General features: G+C 35.1%; 1 protein-coding gene across 5 annotated transcripts in view; it reads right to left on the bottom strand.

Annotated features, from left to right (window-relative positions):
* Nucleotides 1-2,538: 2,538 nt before the first annotated feature.
* FBXW7 (F-box and WD repeat domain containing 7) overlaps nucleotides 2,539-21,033 on the bottom strand; it is a 228,522-nt gene continuing 210,027 nt past the window's right edge. For all 5 annotated transcript variants that reach the window (XM_032855516.1, XM_032855518.1, XM_032855517.1 and 2 more), the window contains 8 exons: nucleotides 19,930-20,064; nucleotides 15,017-15,140; nucleotides 12,491-12,627; nucleotides 11,241-11,354; nucleotides 9,842-10,023; nucleotides 7,578-7,803; nucleotides 5,580-5,790; nucleotides 2,539-4,493 (listed from right to left, as the gene is read on the bottom strand). In XM_032855516.1, coding sequence (XP_032711407.1) covers nucleotides 4,225-4,493; nucleotides 5,580-5,790; nucleotides 7,578-7,803; nucleotides 9,842-10,023; nucleotides 11,241-11,354; nucleotides 12,491-12,627; nucleotides 15,017-15,140; nucleotides 19,930-20,064 — 1,398 coding nt within the window. In that variant the 3' untranslated portion in view covers nucleotides 2,539-4,224. The remainder of the gene's footprint in view (nucleotides 4,494-5,579; nucleotides 5,791-7,577; nucleotides 7,804-9,841; nucleotides 10,024-11,240; nucleotides 11,355-12,490; nucleotides 12,628-15,016; nucleotides 15,141-19,929; nucleotides 20,065-21,033) is intronic.

Genomic DNA, 21,033 nt, shown 5'->3' with positions numbered 1-21,033 from the left:
CACCAAGTGCAGTGAGCGTGTCAGGGACAAGCTTGCTAAAAGCAAGACACAGCCTGGGTCTGGGGAGGCTGCCCTTGATTTCCTGTTTCACTCGGGGAGGAGAAAAGCAATCATTTTTGGTGTTTGATTGTAGCTTCCGATCAATTTGGATAAATAGAAAGGAGACTTTAAAACAGACTAGCTCAAAAGGCATAGAAAAAGTGTCTTAAAAACAGTACATACAATTGAATGTCAATTACTTTTTGAAATTAAACAAATAGGTGAGCTGGAACATTTACTTAACCATTTGGTATGCACTGGTTGTTGTCGATTGATGAAATAGCTGTGGTTACTGAATATCAGGAAGGGAGTTTCAAAGCATCAAAATTATAAGCAATTCCAATAATAATAATTTGAAAAAAGATAGTAAGTTGCCTTTGCTCAATTCAACGAGTATTTACTGAGCATCTGTTATGGGCCTTTATGGGTTACTTCTGTGTCCTAATTTTAGCTTTAGTTTCAGGCAGTGTTTCATCTTTAGGAACTTGTAACACCTAAATGTGGGAACTGCCGGTATTCTGGTGTGAAGATTTAAAACTTCAGTTACATAAGGTGGTGAACTTCTCCACTGAGGAGGCCACAAAGCAGGGTTCCCTTCATGACCTTTCTTACCACGCTGACAATAATTTAATTCCTATAGAACTAGCTTAACATATTCCCTTTCAGGAACAAATCCACTGCAAGAAAAGATTATTCATTTACTCATAAAATAGTATTTAGTGAACACCAAAGTGTGTACAAAATCACTAGGTGCCCCATACCAGTCTACCTCACAGGGTTTCTGTAGGCCTCAAGTGAGAAGTCTATGGGACTCCACTTAAAAAAATGTAAATTGCTATATAGAGAGAAATGCTATTTTTATTACGTACCTGAATGAGTCATGAAGACATTCAATTGCTCCCAAATATAGAACGTTACAATTATCTGGGTCTCTTTTCCTATAGTTTTAGTGGTAGCTACCATGTTTTGAGCTTGAAGTGCCACCAGATGTCACATACTTTATATCAATTCTTTTCATCCCTCCAATAACCTTAGCAGGTGGGTACTGTCTACATACTAAAAGATGAGGGAAGAGGAGGTCAAGAAATCTGGTGAAATTCCTGTAACTAGACAGTATCACAAAACTGGGATTTGAATTTCCACCTGTTTGTCTGCAAATCCTATAAGCCGAATTCTATTCTATAGTGTACATTTATTGCTGAAGATGATGTTCTCCTTTCATTATAGTACAAGTAAGCCACATTCGTATTATGAAAAATCAAGCAGTTTCAAGATTACCGAATAGAATTACAACTTCTTGATCATTTGGGGTTGTTGACGTGAACAGTAGTAATGGCTCTGGGCTACACCCTGGTTTATTCTAAAGCAGGCAGGGCCACTAGGCCCTCACTCAAGACCTAATGTGATTTCCGCCTGTTTAGCCATGTGGTTTTTCTGCCATTTCCTTTAACCTGTCACTTCTCCCTGATGGTCCTGTGCCTGTTAACGTGCTGGGGACTAATAAACCAAATGGGCAATGGTAGGGATCTGAGGCAGCGGTTCTAAGCTGTGAACATGACTCACTGGGCAAACTAGTTTAAATGCAGATTCTTGGGCCCTATTCCCTGATGTTCGGCTTTAGTAGCTCTGGGAACTTGAGGCCCAAGAATTGCTGCTCTAGGAGTAAAGAACACACGTTATGATTGTGAGAACCGTATTCTCTAAGCAGCATCTGTTGTTATTAAGTTTTCGATTTTTATCCAAGGCCTGGGGACTAAATGTAGGGATTAAATAAACTGTTAAAAATACAGACAAGGTGAGTGGGAGACAGAACCTGCTATCTGAGAGGCTACATTATTTGAATAATTCAACTTCATTTTTTCACTCATATTATAAAATATTAGATTTATTGACTAAAACAGCAAAAGAAGAGCCTGAAAGTACCACCAGAAGGATTTATTTTTTTCCAAAACTCTGCTCTTGGAAAGTCTGTCAAAATTCTAGGTCTCTTTCTCCTTAAAGAGCATGGCTGTGAATGCCGGCTCACCTAACCAGTCTGAGCCAGTTCCACTCTCACCTTTCAAGGAGAAAACAGTACCTACTTCTCAGGGAGGGTGGGCCTTCAGAGATACCTCGGGGAACATTCCTGCTAAGTACTCAATATGTGGTCATATTTTTTAAAAATGAGCTTTTTAAAAAAAATAGGAATTCCAGCTGTAACCATCACAAAAGTTTTGTGACTCTTTGAGGGACCCAGATTTCATATTTATACATCCAGTGTTATCCAGAGTAATGGACAGTGCAGTGTCCACCTTTATAGTCTAAGGCGATGAACCCAATTTACATTCTAGACACATTATTCTAACTTTAGCTGTATGAAACAGGCCTGAAAGTATTGATCTCTATGTCACACTACAGGGAATGCAAAGAAACTAAGACTTTGAGATCTTAAAGATTAGAGACAAACCCTAAATATTTATAATGAAGTATTATTTACTTCAGTGGAAGAAACAGGCATACTAACATGAAAAAACACATTTTATTGCACTTAAGTTATAAGAAAATAAAATTTCTAAGTGAATCAAACCATAGACACAATCCCTTTAAAGGTTGTTTTCCTCCATCATGTCAGGTTGTTACATAACTAAAATTAACCAACTTGAATCTGATTGTTTTAAATCAGACTATAAATAAAACAAAAAAAAATAAACAGGAGGAGGAAAAAAAGATCACCTAGGATACAGTGTTAAACCACTTTCACAGTTCAGCTTGAGTTGTGGCTCTTGGAGAATGAGGCAAACCATTTGACTTTTTCATTCATTTCGTTTGTTTGCATGTGACGCCTTTACTACAAAAACTGTATAGTTTCTGCTTTGTCAGTTTCTCAGAGCAATAAAACTGTAACAGTTGTTTTCCCAAATACTGTAAAACACTAAGACTGACCAGCAACTTTATTTGTTTTATATATTTTTAAAATATTTTGTCAGTTTTATTATGTACGTTCATCCATTCACCACAGCCCTCAAAAAGAAAAGTTTCTCCACAGAACAGGCAGCAACAGCTCTGTTCCAAGGAATGTGTTTTAATTTTTGCCCAGATAAAAGAAAATAAGCTTTGCACACACTCTCAATTCTTTACTTGCAGGCAAACTTCACTCTTTATTATCTGAAACTCTCCCATTCTCAGCCTCTTAGAGGCACAGATGGTTCAAGTTTCAGTGGCAAAAAGTCTTTTTTCTGTAACCAAACTAGAGCAAATTTGGAATTCAGTCTGGGACTAAAACGTCACAGCAGAAAAAAAAAAATAAAAAAAAATAATTTGCTTTTTTCTTTCTTTCATTTAGCAGCATAAATAAGTTTGGCCACTGGGAGTACAGTACAGGGGTGGGACAACAATCCCATATTTGAAGACCTACTTCTAGCACCAGCATCAAGAATTAAATCCATCTCAGGACTCACGGAACCCAGGACAACTTGCCACCTTTGAGCAACATATGTGTTGAAGAGTGTATGTGGAAGCGACAGTAAATAGATTAACAGAGGCTAATACTGTGATTGATTGACATTGGCAATGGTTGGCAAAAAAAAAAAAAAAAAAAAGCTTTTCATGATAACTGTACAAAAACAATTCACAGTAATTTTTTTTTTTTTTTAGCTTTTCCACTCCAGAAAAATGACTTTTTGTTGCAGATGCTCTCTATTGAGAAAGTCAGCCAGTCCTCGTTTGGGTGTTATTGCAGCCCCTTCCTAGGTCTCAGTGGTAAAAGGACAGGCTAACAGAATCTGTAACGAAGCTTCAGCGTTAACGCTGCCCAGTGACCACTGGAGAAGAAAATAAAGAAATAATTGCACCTGGTTTGATTTAGAAAGTCTCATTTTGCAAAGCTGCCCTCAGTCAAAAGTGAAGCCTTTTATGTGATGAGACAGCAGACGCCTCTCTTGTCAGTTACGGTTTGTCATGTCTTCCTCTTTTCCTTCTTAGTCTGTAGATCTTTTCACTCTGTTGCCCCAAGCCAACATCCTGCACCACTGAGAACAAGGGATTTTTTTTTTCTTTTTCTTTTTTCTTTCTTTTTTTTTCTTTTTTTTCTTTTTTCTTCTGTTGTTTTTTTGTTTTGTTTTGTTTTCTGTTTTTTGTTTGTTTTTCAGGGGGAAGGGCAAGGAGTATATTGTCTAAACATTTGGACAAATTTGTCTTTTCTGCTCTTCACTTCATGTCCACATCAAAGTCCAGCACCAGCAGCTTGGTTTCCTCAGTTCCATTCCGACTCCCAACTGCACACACCAGCTTTGTGTTTGAGGCTCTGATCCGCCACACAACTCCCCCACTCCCCCCACTCTCCAATGTGACTAGGTTTCGAATAAATTCACCCGTTTTCAAGTCCCATAGTTTTACAGTTCCATCATCTGAGCTGGTAATTACAAAGTTCTTGTTGAACTGTAAACAGGTCACAGCACTCTGATGCTTGTTAGGACCTAGGCAAAACCAAAGGAATTAAATGACTGGTTAGAAATCATGGGTATGGGTAAGTTACACTGTAATTGTAGCCTACTACATTAGAACATACAATAAATGAAATATTTAAAATGCTGCATATTTAGAAACTGTGAGTATTTTAGGATCAGCAGGGTTGCAAGAAAATCTGGTAGCTATTTGTAACTGAAGCATTAACTTTCAAGAGTTCTGTGTTCCAGGAAGCTTGGTTAGCTACCAGGCACACATTTTGTTTTCTGGCTGTGTAAATAAGAGCTTTCTTAGTGGTGATGGAGATAGATCAGTTTCACGGATTCTGCTGATGGATGAATGGGCAGGAAATCTACCACCCTCACCACTTGGAACTGACAACTCAAAGGCAAAGGCTGAATGACCACAATTCCAAAACTCTGAGGAGTAGACACAACCAATGAGTAAAAAGTTGCAGTGCAGGCCCACCAGATGGCCTCACTGAAAAAAAAAAAAAAAACGCTTTTCAGGGCTATGACCAATAAAAAGAAGTTAATCATGATATAAAATGTTAACACTGTTGTGCCTCATTTAGTATTAGTGGTTTTCACATGTTTCTTTCTTCATTTTACTGGGTGCTATTATTCCTTCCATCCTAGTTAAGCAGATGGTTAAAGGATCTAAGTTGAGGCCGAAGCAATTTTCTATCAGATTAGAGATGCTCTCCCGCGCCCCCCCCCCGCCCCCAGTAAGGTAATGCTTTAATTTAAAATTGGACTACAAATTAAAAAAAAAAAAAAAATCACTGAAAAAGAAAAAAAAAGAGTCTGTTGCTTCTATGATATAGCCTAGATCTTTCTTCACACTGTTCTTTAAGGTTAGGTAGAGTTAACTGTACATGTAGGAAGTATTAAAGTATTAAAAACATAAGTTAAAACAATTTCTCAGGGGTAACCTAGTTCTGTCACGTCAGAGTGAAAATGCTCAGAAATTTATCCAAATTAAGCATTTTTATTTTGTATGAGGTTAATTCTTTTTGTGACATAAAAGCTCCGTATTTCTCTTCTAACAATCCCATTTTTAATGAACACAACTAAAGCTGAGTAGCCAAGACTTACCTTGCAATGTTTGTAAACACTGTCCTGTTTTGATATCCCAGATTTTAACTGTAGAATCTGCATTCCCAGAGACAAGAATATTGTCTTTGAGTTCCATTCCACTTGTTAATGACTGGTGTCCCGTTAACGTGTGAATGCAATTCCCCGTCTCCACATCCCACACTCGGATTGATGTATCAAGAGATCCACTGACCACATGGATGCCATCAAACTACAATAGACACAGCTTATTAGACTAGAAGTGCGATATTCTTGATATTACTTATTGACCTTAATCCTACAGGGAAGAAAAATAAAGCAGGGAAACAGGTAATGCCAGGAACAAAATGAAGTAACAAGGTAAAGTGCAGGTAATCAAGCAAACCTACAGTTTATGTTCTCAGAAGCTTCTATCAGAATTGCTAATTTTTAAAAAAAGATTTATTTATGTATTTTCGAGAGGCAGGGGAGGGACAGAGGGATAGAAGAGAGAGAATCTCCTCTGAGACTCCCCTCTGAGCGCAGAGCCCAAGGCAGGGCTCGATTCTATGACCCTGAGATCATGACTGGAGCAGAAATCAAGAGTCAGAAGCTCAACTGACTGAGCCATCCAGGTGCCCTGAGAATTATTAATTTTTTTATGGCCAGTGGCTTCGAACTAGATGCAGGAACAATTAAAAGAGAACAAAACATGTAAAATGAACATGTTACTTTCAGATCATCTGGCCACAGATGACCAGCTAAATATCATGGATCATTCAATAAGGATTACCATCTGAGTCTTACTTCCCAACAGAAAGTTGAAACTATTGACAAAGCCCATGATAAATGCTGTGTTTGTTAATAAACCTATGGCATAAAGAGACTAGAGATAACCCTCATGATGTTTAGAAGTAAGTTCCATTAAAACTGTATGTAAAATAAAAATTTCATTTACAAGAACCAAATATTAATTAGGAAATGCACCAATAGGTAATTACATCTGGAATTACAAGAAGTGGCATTTTGATAACAAAAGCAAGCTATATAGCCTCTCTTCTCCAGGAGTCAATAAATATCAATTCCTAGAAGATCTGGAATAATACTGCTACCTCTTCTCAATCTATCGGTTTACTTAAATGAGATTATATTCATTAAGGTACTGAACATATCACTAAACATAAAAACAACTTCAGTCAATTCCCTCTCCTCCAAATTCATAACCTTTTCTAAGTTAATATACCTTTATTATATATCGATATTTTGTGACACAGACACAGTATTCCATGAATTAAGAAACAAATATTCCAAGAACAGAGAACTGTCAGCACTGTGAGTATGTACTAATCTTGCTGATCACTAATAGGTAGTAACTGGTAAATAAATTACTTAAGTAATAGAAAAATTGAAAATGCTGTCTTTCAGAAAATAAAACAAGACCCATTTTCTAAATTTATTTATCTAGCTATTTCAAAATATGACAATTCATTCCAAAATATCATGTTAAAATGTAAAAAATAAAAAATCAGTTTAGTCAAATTTACTTCCTATGACTATAGATCAGTAGGCCTTTGATGGTAAAGGAGCCTGATCCAGAAAGCTCCACTTCCACTTTGAATGGGAATAGGTCACAATTACATGGTCCATCAACTTTCAGCTATCAAGGTAAAGGGGCAGCTTTTGGCCAAATAAATCCTCTGCTAAGGAGTTTATTAAAATCCAGGTCATTTTCCTATGAGACTATCTACCCACTAATTAATGTAGTAAAACTTAGAGCTCCAAAGTTTCAGGTTCCAAGACTAATATTTGTATTTTAGAGGAAAAACAGATCACAGAAAAAAATGAAACAATTTATTTAAATAAGTTAAAAATTTATGCTTTTTCCATGCCAATTTGAAAGCATATGTAAACAACAGGGTAATTTGATTTGTCTTTTTTGGATTGTATTGAATCAGCAATTTGACAGTGATTATCTGAGTAAAACAATCTCATGATTCATCAGTAAATCATCTAAGGGGTAGGAGAGATACGACCTCTTACCTGTAATGAATAGACTCTATTAGTATGCCCCTGCAACGTGTGTAGACAGGTCTCCGTCTCTGGATCCCACACCTTCACCATAAAATCATATGCTCCACTAACAACCCTCCTGCCATCATATTGAACACAGCGGACTGCTGCTACATGACCCATCAAAACATGTAAACACTGGCCTGTCTCGATATCCCAAACCCTAAGAGTGGCATCTCGGGAACCGCTAACAACTCTGTAGGGGGGAAAAGAAACAAACAAAAAAAGTATTAGAATTTTTAATAGCATGAGAAAACGTGACATATAAAGTCAGTGGTTACTGAACTTTTTCTTTTCTTAAGCAGGAACACCCATTTTCAAAGAAATCCTATATAAAATTTTGATATATAAACATAAAAAAGTCAATTTATTCTGGCTGGGATGGGAAGTTGGGAAGCCCAGAATTCCACCTGCTTGGTTCCCACATTTACAAGAGGCCGTGTAGCACCCGGGGTTCTGTGGGACGGCTGAAGACTGCTGTACTGCATCTGAAGCAGAAGCAACAGCAGCAACAGCAACAGCCACCGGCTCCAAATACATACACAAGATCTTGATTTTAGAAATAAAAAGCTAATGTGGGCAACATCTCTAAAACGTTAATGGGAGAACTCTGGTGGTAGTATTTTGAAAAATTCTGTATTTCTTCTTTATTCTTTCTGCCATTTCCCAAACTTTCAGTGATAATCATACATTCTCTTTGTGACTAGGGAAAAAATTTAATAAATGTTATTCAACAAAATAAATCTGAAATTGGAATTTAAATAGTTAAAGATATGTGCTTTACACCATTATATACCATTATATGGCCTTATACCATTATAATTTTTGTAACGAACTAGTTTTAGGATACCTTCAAACAAAGGCTGCTTATGCTTATAATTATAGTCAATAGGTTATGGAGGTATTAAGATATGCAAATTTTGGAGAAGATACACATGGGGAGGCAATAGAAATCCCTTAAAAATTTGGGCCAACATTATTAAAGCTATGCTCTTCTGAAGACTGGAGTGATACAAACATCGCAATCACCTTTGGATTACGAAGGAGAGCTGAAAACTCAGGTATCTGCATGTCATTCTTAAGAGATAAAGATAGGCCACAGTTTTTACATTTGGAAGAGTAGAAAAAAGAACATCGAGAGATTTAAGGCAGAATATAATGGAAGCTGAAATACAAGTTCTCTTAATATCAACTCCCCCAAATTTTACTAGTAGAGCACACTGTTTAAAGTAGATTCAAATTACAAATGAAAAGGTACTTTTATTCACATATTACAAATCTAGCGTGAAATCTACTTAATGTAATGGTTCTCACAAAGATGATGTTGTGGACAGAATTAAAGGTAAGGACTGGAGCAGATTCATGGTAAGGACTGCCAGAGAGACCGTTTTTGATAAACGAAGTCGAAATCACATTTGTTTAACAAGGTACTGTGAAGACATGCCAATAGAAGATCGAAAGGACTTTAATAGAAGGGCTCTGTAGGAGGAGAGCAAAGCAACAGCAAAGGCACTGAAGAGAAAAAAAGGCAAGCAGTCTGGGTTGGCTGAAACTATTTTGAAAACTGGATTGAGGATTTCTTCCTCGATTTGACAGACAACAGAAGGCTCTCAAAAGGCAGTGATACTATCCTAATTAGAAAAGGATTCTGTCAGCTGTGTAACAGGTGAGAAAACCAAGTGTGAAAGCTATGTCACTAGTTCAGGTGATCGGTAATGAGAGAGACTCAACAAAACCCCACACACCTCAGCTTTTGTCTCAATATAAGGGGACAGGATGGAATTGGGATAGGGTGGGTGGGTAATTAAGAATACTCAGAAGCTTGAAGCCTGAATAACTGAATGTGTCCCGCTAGCAGAGATATAAATATTAAAGAGAGAAAGGGAGAGAAAGAGAGAGAGCCAGAGAGAGAGAGAGAGATTTTTTTTGGAGATGATGAGTCATCAAAGATACAGAACAATAAAGTGCCACCCAAGAGTAGAGAAGAGAGTTTCAAGCAGGAAGCCAACAATGCCATTAAATGAAGAAGGAAATTTAAAGATAATCCCCAATTTTAAGGCAATACACTGCTACTTTGTTAGTACAGAAACATCTTAAGTCTAATAATTAAAGTCTAATTTAAGAGCACACTATCACTATCTCTCTAATAAACACTGTATTATACAACACAAAAAAACCTCAAATTCAGAAGGAACAGAGGAAGAATTCCCAACCATCACAGGATTTTCCCTTACCTTTTTTCATGGAGATGCATACAGCGGACAGTGGAAGTATGCCCATATAAGGTATGTATACATTCTCCGGTCTCTGCATTCCACACTTTTAGAGTCCGATCAGTAGATCCACTAATGATGATATTGTCTCTCATCTGTGATGACCATACTCCACCTGTGTGTCCCACTAATGTTCTCAGACACTGGAAAAACATTTAAGATGATTACTTTCGGGTAGAAAGAAAAACGATTTACATAACATTTCAGTAGCTCATTAAAATCTGGGGTAAAGTTATTCACACAATTTGTTTGGCACATCAGAAAACAATTTTTCACATCAATATAACATGATACCATCACTATCGATCGCTTTGCTTATTCAGTAGCATTATATATTAAACACGGATACAACTGAGGAACAAGTATGTAGAAAGTAAAACACTTCTCATTAAAGGATGACAGCCCCAGCCTGGTCTCTCTGATGAAATAATGCTAAAATTGCAATTTGGCTTCTTCCATAGGAATGGATTCAATGAAAGAATGCCAACTGTGTTAGGTGTGGCTACATACCACATTTCATCTGAATCTGCCCCAAGGCAATAGTTAGGAGCCAGGCAAGGTACTTCTAGACAAGTAAAGACAGATATTAAAACTGAAATAAATCCAAAACTAATATTACACTATGGAAATATGAAGCTGCCTTAAAAAAATGTTAACATCTGACTTGGAATATTTAGAAGGCTCTTGCCCAAGAATCAGCATGCTGTAAGACATTTTAAAGACAGGTTTTCTCCCCCTCACATTTTCCTGTTTTTTTTTTTAGCTGGTCAATTACTTAATTTATGAAAACATTCTCCAGTGGACAGATAAAAATAAGTATTCACCACAGAACCATTAAGGTGTAATATTGCATGCAGTGAAACTGATTGCTTGGGTTGCTTTTTTTCTTCAAACTCCTACTTAAATACTGTATCTGCTTTACTTTTCATCTCACCAGGCTTTAGACAGTCTAAATTAACATGATTTATTTAACTTCTAAACTATAGGTACGTTATCAACAAAGCAGTCTACAAAGAAAAAAAATTACCCCTCAATCATAGTTTTGAAAAAGTTTAAAAAGGACAATATAACTGAGATGGTTAGTAAAAGTGTGAAAAATAAAGCCAAGAAAAAGATAAAGCACCTCTGTAAAAATCATATAATAATGAAGTCACAAAGATAGACAAACTATTTACAGGAAGAAACTAATGACATCCCTATCCTGAGGAACATTATCTTTGTTGCCAGGGAAAAAACTAAATTAGAAGCTCTGATATTTGTTATCGAAATAAGCTGCGGTCAAAAATGAACCCATGTTTTCCCTGGTTGATCTTTGCAAAGACATATACAAACAGTGAAGTGTAGAGAGAAGTAAGCTTACTTTGCCTGTGACTGCTGACCAGACTTTTAAAGTGTTGTCATCAGAACCACTAACTATTCGGTTACCACAAAACTGCAAGCATGTGATCACATGATCATCATGTCCTTTCAGAACCTACAAGATAAATGTACAGATTTGAAATGTTATTAAATTATGTTCTTTAAAATACTAGTGAAAAGAAAAGCAATAAATAGGAACAGCAATCTACAGTCTATTTCTAAAATTATAATTTATATAAAACACAGTATCATCCTTCCTGAATGATGAATCAAGTATTAAACATTTCATTTTTTCCAATTCTATGATTTATATGAAAGATATCAGCTATTAAAATTGAGTGAGTCAAGACATCATAAAGATGGTTCAAACACAAATGTATAATAATTTATCTGTTCAAACAAAAAAAAAATATGCATCTCTGTTTTGCAATTTTCACACACAAAAACAGAAGCACCTACAAACTAGAAAGACAAGAGTAACAATAATTATCAACTTATTCAAATTAAAACACAAAAGGCCTGGGGCTCCTGGATGGCTCAGTCAGTTAAGGGTCTGACTCTTGATTTTAGCTCAGGTAATGATCTCAGGGTCATGTGATTGAGCCCCCAGTAGGGCTCCATGCTGGGTATGGACCCTGCTTGAGATTCTTTGTCTCTCCTTCTCCCTCTGCCCTTCTCCCCCCACCCACTTGCACCCGGCGCACTCTCTCAAAAAACGCTTGTCATAATCTATACATAGTTATACATTAACAGCATCTTCCCTAATTGCTTTTTTCCAGTTGTATAAATACATCTAAGAATTTCAAGCATTTTGCCACTATTTATATACTTAGAGTAAGACAGAAAATCAGTAATATGCTTAAATTTATAAAAATAAAACTCACAAGAAACACCCAAAACACAAATAGGCACTCCTCAAAAAATCATGTTCTAACTACATGGTCAGAGAGCAAGCAAATTCTCAGGTAAACGTATATGACACAAAATTCAACAGGATATTCAGAAATTTTCATTTACCTAAGGTAAAATGACAAGCACTCCAACTCCTCTTTTATTCAAGTACAGTCAATTGTCAAACTGGAGAAATTAGCAATAGAGAACTATCATCCATTACACGTTCAGTTATTTAAAAATACACTGTTTTCTTTCTACAGGATATAGATGTCAAGTTACACTGCTGGCCAAGAAGAGCATACTAGGTACCAACACTGATCAGTGGTTGTTGCTATCGTTGTCCAAGAGTTCAGTTACCTTAGGAGATTTGAGTTCTCCTCGCCTCCAGTTAGTATCAATTCTGTGCTGCCTGATGTATGCACTTTTCCATGGACTGTGTATGAAACCTGGTTTTATTACTTTTCTTCTCTTGATGTGCAATGGTTCATCGATACCTGAAGTTTTAAAGAGTGAGAGTATAACTGCTGTCACCAATAAAAATTACACATTTTATAATGTATCTAATTTCCTCCTATGCTCAAAACCACTTGAAAACAGGATGCTGTCCAATTTCTAAGAGTTATTATAAAACAATAATATAAAGTTTGCATTCTCTATGGCATGTTTTCATGTTGACTTTTTCATTTCTTTTTCTAAATAATCCTATGAAATGCTGGTGAGGATATGCAGAAATTTGAGCCCTTATGCAATGTTTGTGGGAATATAAAATGGTATAGCAGCTATGGAAAATAGTATGGTGGTTCATCAGAAAAATTAAACATAGAATTACCATATCATCCAGCAATTCTAATTCTGGATATATACCCTAAAGAATTAAAAGCAGAGACTTGAACAGATATCTGCACACCCATGTTCAGAGCTGCAATCATTCATAATAGCTGAAAGGTGGAAGAAACCCAAGCGCCCATCAGTGGATGAATGAAGAGGCAAAATGTGTGTATACACACACACACACACGTACACACACACATATATATACAATGGAATATTTATTCAGACTTAAATAGAAGGGAATTCTGACACACGCCACCACATGGATAAACCTTCAAGACAAGTATGCAAAGTGAAATAAGCCAGTCACAAAAAACCAAATACCATATGATTCCACTTTATATGAGGCATCCAGAGTAGTCAAACTCTGGATGACAGAAAACAGAATGGTGGTCTCCAGATGCTGCAGGGAGGAGGACTAAGGAGTTACTATTAAATAGGGATGGACTTTCAGGCAATATAAAAAAGTTCTGGAGATGGACTGTATAATAACACAAATGTACTTAATGCTACTGAACTGTACACTTAAAAATGGTTAGAAGAAATTCTGTCTTAGGTATATGTTAGCATAATTTTTTTTTTAAAGTCATCAAAATAATGATTCTATGAGAGAAGGTAAGGCAGGGATGATTAATCCCATTTCGTACAATATAGATTCTTGAGAACAGCATTCTCTTCACTAATTAGTCCAAGTTACGGACAGGGCAGAGGCAGGATTAGAAACCACTCTCTTAGATCTTAACCTTTCACTCACCTGTAACTTCCTTGAAGGGGAGGATAACCTACAGAGTATCTGTCTCACGCTCTATGATTGTTTCTAAAAATTTTTGCTTATCAGAAATAAATCAGATCTTTACATTTTTTTCAAAAATATAATTTTTCTATATGCCTGCTGGAAAAAAAGATTCTTTCTTTAGTTAATATGGATAATACCTTCTCTTCTACTAAGAAAGGAGATTTTTTTTTTTTTCCACAGTTTTCAAGAACATATGCTCCATGATGGGAAGAAAATGGGAGTTCACTATTATATCCCCAGCATTTAAGAATGTCTAGCCCATAGGAGGTGTTCAATAAATATTTAAGGAAGGAAAGAATAGAATATGGAATATTTGACTACTGTCTATATAATTTTGGGGTTTCCCTTATTTTATTCTATTCTATTCTATTTTGTGAGTGCATGAATGAATAGTCACTCATTCCTGTGGATTCCAGTCAGTGAGTATGTCTCCCAAGGATAGCTGCAATTATAACTTTTATCTCTAATTGTAAATATTGGAGTGGCAGGACACCTTTCTCATCCATAAAATCACTGGTAGAAATTCATATATATCTTACTTTAAGCAAAAGTTTATATTTAGGTCTTTTGTCTTTTAATTGAGGTATAACTGATATACTATATTAATAATAGGTGTACAGCATAGTGATTCGATATTTATATACATTGCAAAATGGTCACCATAATGAATCTAGTTATCCTCCGTCAACTCACAAAGTTACTACAATATTATTGACTATATTTCCCATGCTTTAATTTTATCTCCATGACATACTTATTTCATAATTGGAAGTTAATTTAAATTAAGAATTGGAATAATTACAACATTTTACCACCCTCCCTCCTCCGCCCCAGCAACCCTTCCCTCGGGCAACCATCAATTTGCTTTCTGTATCTATGGGTCTGTGTTTTGTTTTTCAGGTTTCCTTTAAATCATCCTCATCGTGATCTTTTCATTGGTTATTAATTATACTAGAGACTGGGAAGCAAATCAGACCTATTTCCTATTAGTTACTAGTGCTCATTAAAGGGGTTAGCTCCAAGATTTGGCTCATCTGAATGTGTGGAATAACCTGTGGATTTTATATAAGTAGGTGAATGTAAATGAAGACTCATTCTTGATTCTTTGATAGGCTGCCAAAGTTCTTTTCTCAATTATCCACTACTTTAGTCTACATGCACATAAAACTTCTAATTTTTACTTTTTCTATTTTCTTTCTGAATCACTTTGTTTTTTCAAAGTATAAAGATCTTCTCTTTGTGATTTTGAACCTTACCCTCTTCTTTGCATTTCTCTCTCCAGAGAAGGTTGTCTTCAGCCAAAATTCTCCAGTAGCGACACGTCTGAGCCGCTTGTAGCAGGTCTTTGGGTTCCAGGAATGAAAGCACATAAAGCGCCAGCTATGGAAAGGAAAAGGCATAATATACCCATGTTTTAAATATACATGTGTGTGCGTGCGTGTGTGTGTGTGTGTGTGTGTGTATATTTAACATATAAATAATTAACTTATCTAGAACAATCTTCTATAGAATGAAGTACTTCTAGATAAACGTAATATAATTCTACATTCTATTTTCTTTAATTACCAAAGGGAGTACTTTCTAATAGTCAACCTTAAATATATACCAGACTTAAAAAAGTTACTGTATTGGTTTTTATGAACTTCACTCCACCAACTTCACCTCTTCAAGGAATACTTATTAAGCCTCTCTGTCTCTGCTTTAGCCTTTTTTCTGTGAGCCTCAACTCGAGAATTCTACCATTTATGTATAGAGGTATACTTTACTAGTTGTTTAGATTCTGTGCTTTTCTCTCCCCATGACCAAGTAAATTCACTCAAGACAGGACTTAAATTAAGAAACGAGATTTTGGAGCACCTAGGTGGCTCAGTGGGTTAAAGCCTCTGTCTTTAGCTCGGGTCATGGTCTCAGTGTCCTGGAATCAAGCCCCGCGTCAGGCTCTCTGCTTGGTGGGAAGCCTGCTTCCTCCCTCTCTCTTTGCCTGCCTCTTTGCCTACTTGTGACCTTTGTCTGTCAAATAAATAAATAAAATCTTTCCAAAAAAAAAGAGATTTCTAGATATTCTGTGTGATATGATTTCAGATCACTCCTGATAGAGATAATTAATGGTTCTTCACCACAAAAAGTATTTATTATCACAATGATGAACTTTTCAAACATTTATATCCTTTACCAACAATTAATAACTTGCTCCACAGGCATATAAAAGTAATTAGGTTCTAATTACTTTACATTGTTTATGGGGATTTTCTTGATGGGCCAGATAGATTTTTGTAGGTTTGAACTAGCTCTTTAGTACATCACTGATTTTAAATTTTGTTTCCAATATTTCCAAACCATCAACTTTTTTTTCAGCATGTATAGTCAATTCAAGTAAATAAGGGCAGAAGAAAGAAGAAAGAAGGGAATAATAGCTTCTGAGCATGCTTATCCAATTAGCCTCACTAATCACATAAAAATTTAAGTTACAATATTAGAATTAAAATGAGCTAAACACAGCAATAAAGTTTAGTTTTCACAGAAATTAAATTATAAGTATTAAAACAAACTATCATTCAAATGGCTAAAGGCCATATGGGGAGTAAAAGCACAGTTCGAATTGTTTTCTGATACTAAACAGTAATTACATGACATAAATTGTGCTTACCCAAGAACTTTGCATATAGAGAGTTCATCATTAATCACATATTAATTGAGTACATTTCATATAGAAAGTACTCCAACCAGTCAGTATTCAATTTAATACTACTACTACTATTTGACAGTAAAAATATTTCTGTGGAATAATCAGTTTTGGTCTATCAGAGAACCCCATTTAGTCGGAATCATTTTAAATAAAAAGGCATGACTATATATTCAACAAGCTACGTATATGTGTGTATGTATACACATATACAAGTACACAAACACATATATATCTCAACACTGTACTTCTTTACTGGATACTCCATAAGTCACTTAATTTTGAAATTATTCAATCTATCAAAGCCCAGACAAGTTCCCTCAGTGTCAGTATACCAGTAATGGGAAAGCACCATATTCTTTTTCTTCTATGTGAAATTGATATTTAACATAAAAATTATCAGGCACAAAGTTATACTGGTGGAAAAGAGATGCTATTTAGTGCCCAAGATATTTAATATGTTCACATGAAAAAGGCTCTTCTTTGCTTAGTTATCCAGCTGAAGTAGAAATCACGTAATTCACAGAAACAGTCACTGGATCTTAAAGGTTAGAAAACAAATCCAGAGCACCTTAGATTTCAAAGGTACATCCCAAATCATCAGTTACAATATCCTTCATTACCGGTGACTGTGAGATCACCTAGTCTAGGGTCTGTCTGCTTTAAAGAGTAAAGAAATACTTAGGCGCTAAAGAATGTTGAAGAGTTAACCCCACAGGTAACTGGCACACTTTCCTTTAAAATAGCAAAGAACCTAACTCAACCATGAACTTCAACTTATTCTATTTAAATCTAATCAGTTCTATTCAAGACATCTAAGTATTTCAGAAAACACACACAGCAAAATAAAAAATATGAATAAGAAAATCAGAACCAGTAAAAATATAAATCAGAAAAGGAGGTTTAAACCAGGGGAAAGTAGAATACAAATATACTGGCAACAGTATCTTACATGGTTTTTTAATTAAACTGCCAAGCAAAAAGGGAATGGTAATTAGTTACACAATTCTTAGTGTTTATTATGGAAGAAGTATACCAGATCCTCAAAGGAAGCAAGGTTTTGTCAAGCGGGGCTCCTTACAGGGGCCAGAGAATGGGCACTGTCCTGAACTACATCCTTAGAACACCAAAGCAGGGAATTACATGTTTCCTCCAGCCAACTAAAATGGTCTGGCTAATGCAGTTTTCTATTCATTTGTCCTAAAGGTAAAATCTAGATAGTAATTCCTCCTAAGGACTTCCACTAGACAGAAGCTCTTAAGTTGAAAATCTGCTTCATAAAATTAACTTTTCTTTGACCAAACTTGAAATTTCAGTGTGAGTCGCTCTTTTTTTGTTCTTCTCTTACATAACCTACATTAGAGACCAACATGTTATACTTGAGAGGTAGATAATACTTGCCCAGAACTGCTATATTTCCATGGATTGAACTAAGTTGAAAGAGGGAGGGAAAAGAATAAAGAAAATGTTGACTGATCCTATGTTAAGAATTTAAGTTTTACTCTAGGCCATCTACTATATCACTATGCTTTTCTTGGTATTTACTTACAAAATAAGGATAATGCTGTTTATCACAAGCCTCCCATGTGAGACTAGTGAGATTTTTTCAAGGTTTTGAGATTAATATGTGTTGGTAAAGAGCTTTGAGATCTGTTGAAAGGAATTATATGAAAATTATTTTAAGTTCATTTCCTGACATGAAGGTATTGTTTTAAATAATAATAATAGTACATAGTCTCTAATAAGATAATAGTTTCCTCAAAGATTTAGACCTATACCATTATTTCTCCACATATAAAAAAAAGCTTTTTTCAAAATAGGAAATGCTTCCTACTAGTTGAAAAAAAGGAAAACACAGATGATCTGCAGAGTCAGAGCCCTCTCTCATTCTTCTATCTACGCTTCCTTCTATTTCCTCAGGCAATCTTTAAAAGGAGAGTTAATCCAAAAAAATCTTTATTACATTTACATCAGTTATCAATAATTTGTGCGTAATTCTTAGACTCTTAAAAATATTTCATATTCTCCTGACTTTGAATCACATTTTTGAGTGTTCAAAAGTTACTATGCAAATACAAATAAAGTAAAACAAAATAATCACCACTCATAGAGATAAGGGGACAAATGAGACTATGCAGAAGTCTGTATATTAAAAAAATACTACCTTCTAAAATAAGGAGGACAGCCAAGGAAACCATGATATATATACCATAATAATATCAGAGGTGACTAACTTCACTTTCAGTCAAATACTTATGAAAGTGCTACCTACTATGAATGTTCTTCTGGAAGCAAAGAGAGTTTATATCATTTTCTAAGCCAATTCCATTCAAAGGGTTCAGTTTTAGAATGAGCCAGCAAGAATAAAAAATTCTTTCTAGGACAATGCAACTTTTTTTTTTAACCATTGTAAAAAATCATTCCAAAGCAGTAACATTTTAGTTTGTTTTTTTTCCTGGAGTAATGCTTAGTTTCATACATTAAATATGATAAAACTATTTTACTCATATCTGATGTGAAATTATTTTTGAGACGATGTTTAATATCCATAGGATATTTAGAATGGTTATCTAAGAGTTGACTCCTTTCATATTTGAAGTTTCCAGATCATTTTCAGTGGTATGTTACTGTTTAATATATTGTCTTCTTAGCTGATATATGATTAGTGGCACATATATAATTTGTGAAAATATAAACCAGGGTGACATTGATTATTTAATTTTACATTATTTGTTTGCAGACAGAAATGAAACTGTGAAGCATATAACATCAGTAAAAGAACTACATCTAAGCTAAAAAACAAATGAGCATAAATGATTCCAAAAGAAATGCTATAAGGATATAATCAATGCAGGAAATCTATGATTGTGTGTGTGTGTGTGTGTGTGTGTGTGTGAGAGAGAGAGAGAGAGAGAGAGAAAGATGGGGGCAAGAAAAGGAATGATCAGTAGAAAAAGATATACACGTGAAATTCCGTATTTTTCAAAACAATTACACAATGTAAGTTAACAGAACTATAATTTATAGAATCACAAAACTGTTAAGGACTATTAGGGACTTTGGATAAATAAACAACAAAATAAGAAAAAAAAACACTGCTGTTTTAATAAAATCAGAATTTCTAAAAAAATCTACTACTATATATAATAAATGTACCATGACAACTAAAGGCTGGACTTTAAATAGCCTGGGGGAAAAAATCGAGATAAAGAAATAATCAAATTAATGGAACTCAATAGCTTAGTCTCATATATGACTTACTGCAGTGGTGGAAATTAGTCACCTAATAAGTCCATAAATATACTTTAATCTGAAAATGATATTATTAAGTCATGGCAGCTTATCATTTACAACTCTCTTTAACACTAAGAGTGTCAAACCGAAAATACTGAATATCATAATTAGCATGACCATGTTTAAAGATGGTTGCTGTTGAGTTATAGTTTCAAATAACACCCAATGAAGACTGTAATTGATAACCCTTACCTCTTTAGGAAGCAAGGAAATGAAGTCTCGCTGAAACTGGGGTTCTATCACTTGCATCATATGTTTTACTTGGGTTGGTTCACAACTATCAATAAGCTCATCTAAAGCAAGCAATTTCTCTGGTCCGCTCCAGCTCTATGAAAAGGGAAGCAGAAATTTTTATTACTTTAATAGATATCTCAAATTACAAGCTCATAAAGGAAAACCACATTTACACATAACATAAAAGGTGGCTACTTATAGCGAAATTTTCTCCAGAAGTCATTGATGTGATAATCAATTAGTCTCATCAAATTTACTAGCTACCTTTATTTTTTTTAATTTAAAAAAGCCATGGTTTTGACAAATATTTTTGCACTACGTTATTTATTACAAATATGATATGTTCATGTACCATCAAGATATTGGCTGAGAAACCAAAGTTTTATCTGGAAACATCAATTTGGCTACTGAGTAAATAGGGTATTTTGAAAGATGATCTTCCTTTCTCTGTATTCTTTCTAGTGGGCACCATAAAATTTTTGATAGTGTTAATGAGGCACTCATCTGAGAGTTAAGAAACTGGCAGCATCATTTAGAGAAAAATTAATAACTGGATATACTGCACATCTGACAAGTGCCTTCCACAAAATAAAAGAGCTTTGATTTATTATGTGAAAATAATTTCAGATAAAAAGTAGCAAAAATATAAAACAGTAACTAACTTAGTAATAAAATTAGAGTATGAACAAAAGAATCAGAAACAAAGCACTACATTATGGAAAAACAAAAACACATCCTAATACTTTAAAAAATATGAGCTACTTTAAACTAGACTAGGGGATTATTTAAAACGTCTTTTTTTTTTTTGCCAGTGAGGATCATCTGCACAGAAGAGCCATGATTCTTAAGAGGAAAAATTAAAAAGCTATGTGAATAATTTAAAATGTTAGAACTCCCCCCCCACAATAATGATGTAAAACATTTACTTTATTTTTCTTTAAAAATTTTATTTATGTATTTGCCAGAAAGAGAAAGAGAGTATGCACAAGCAGGGGGAGCAGCAGGCAGAGGGAGAAGTAGACTCCCTGCTCAGCAGGGAGTCCAATGTGGGGCTCAATCCAG

Source organism: Lontra canadensis, unplaced genomic scaffold (assembly GCF_010015895.1).
Source record: "Lontra canadensis isolate GAN:19392208 unplaced genomic scaffold, GSC_riverotter_1.0 scaffold10, whole genome shotgun sequence".
Lineage (NCBI taxonomy): Eukaryota > Metazoa > Chordata > Mammalia > Carnivora > Mustelidae > Lontra > Lontra canadensis.
This window is presented reverse-complemented; position numbering and strand designations above follow the sequence as displayed.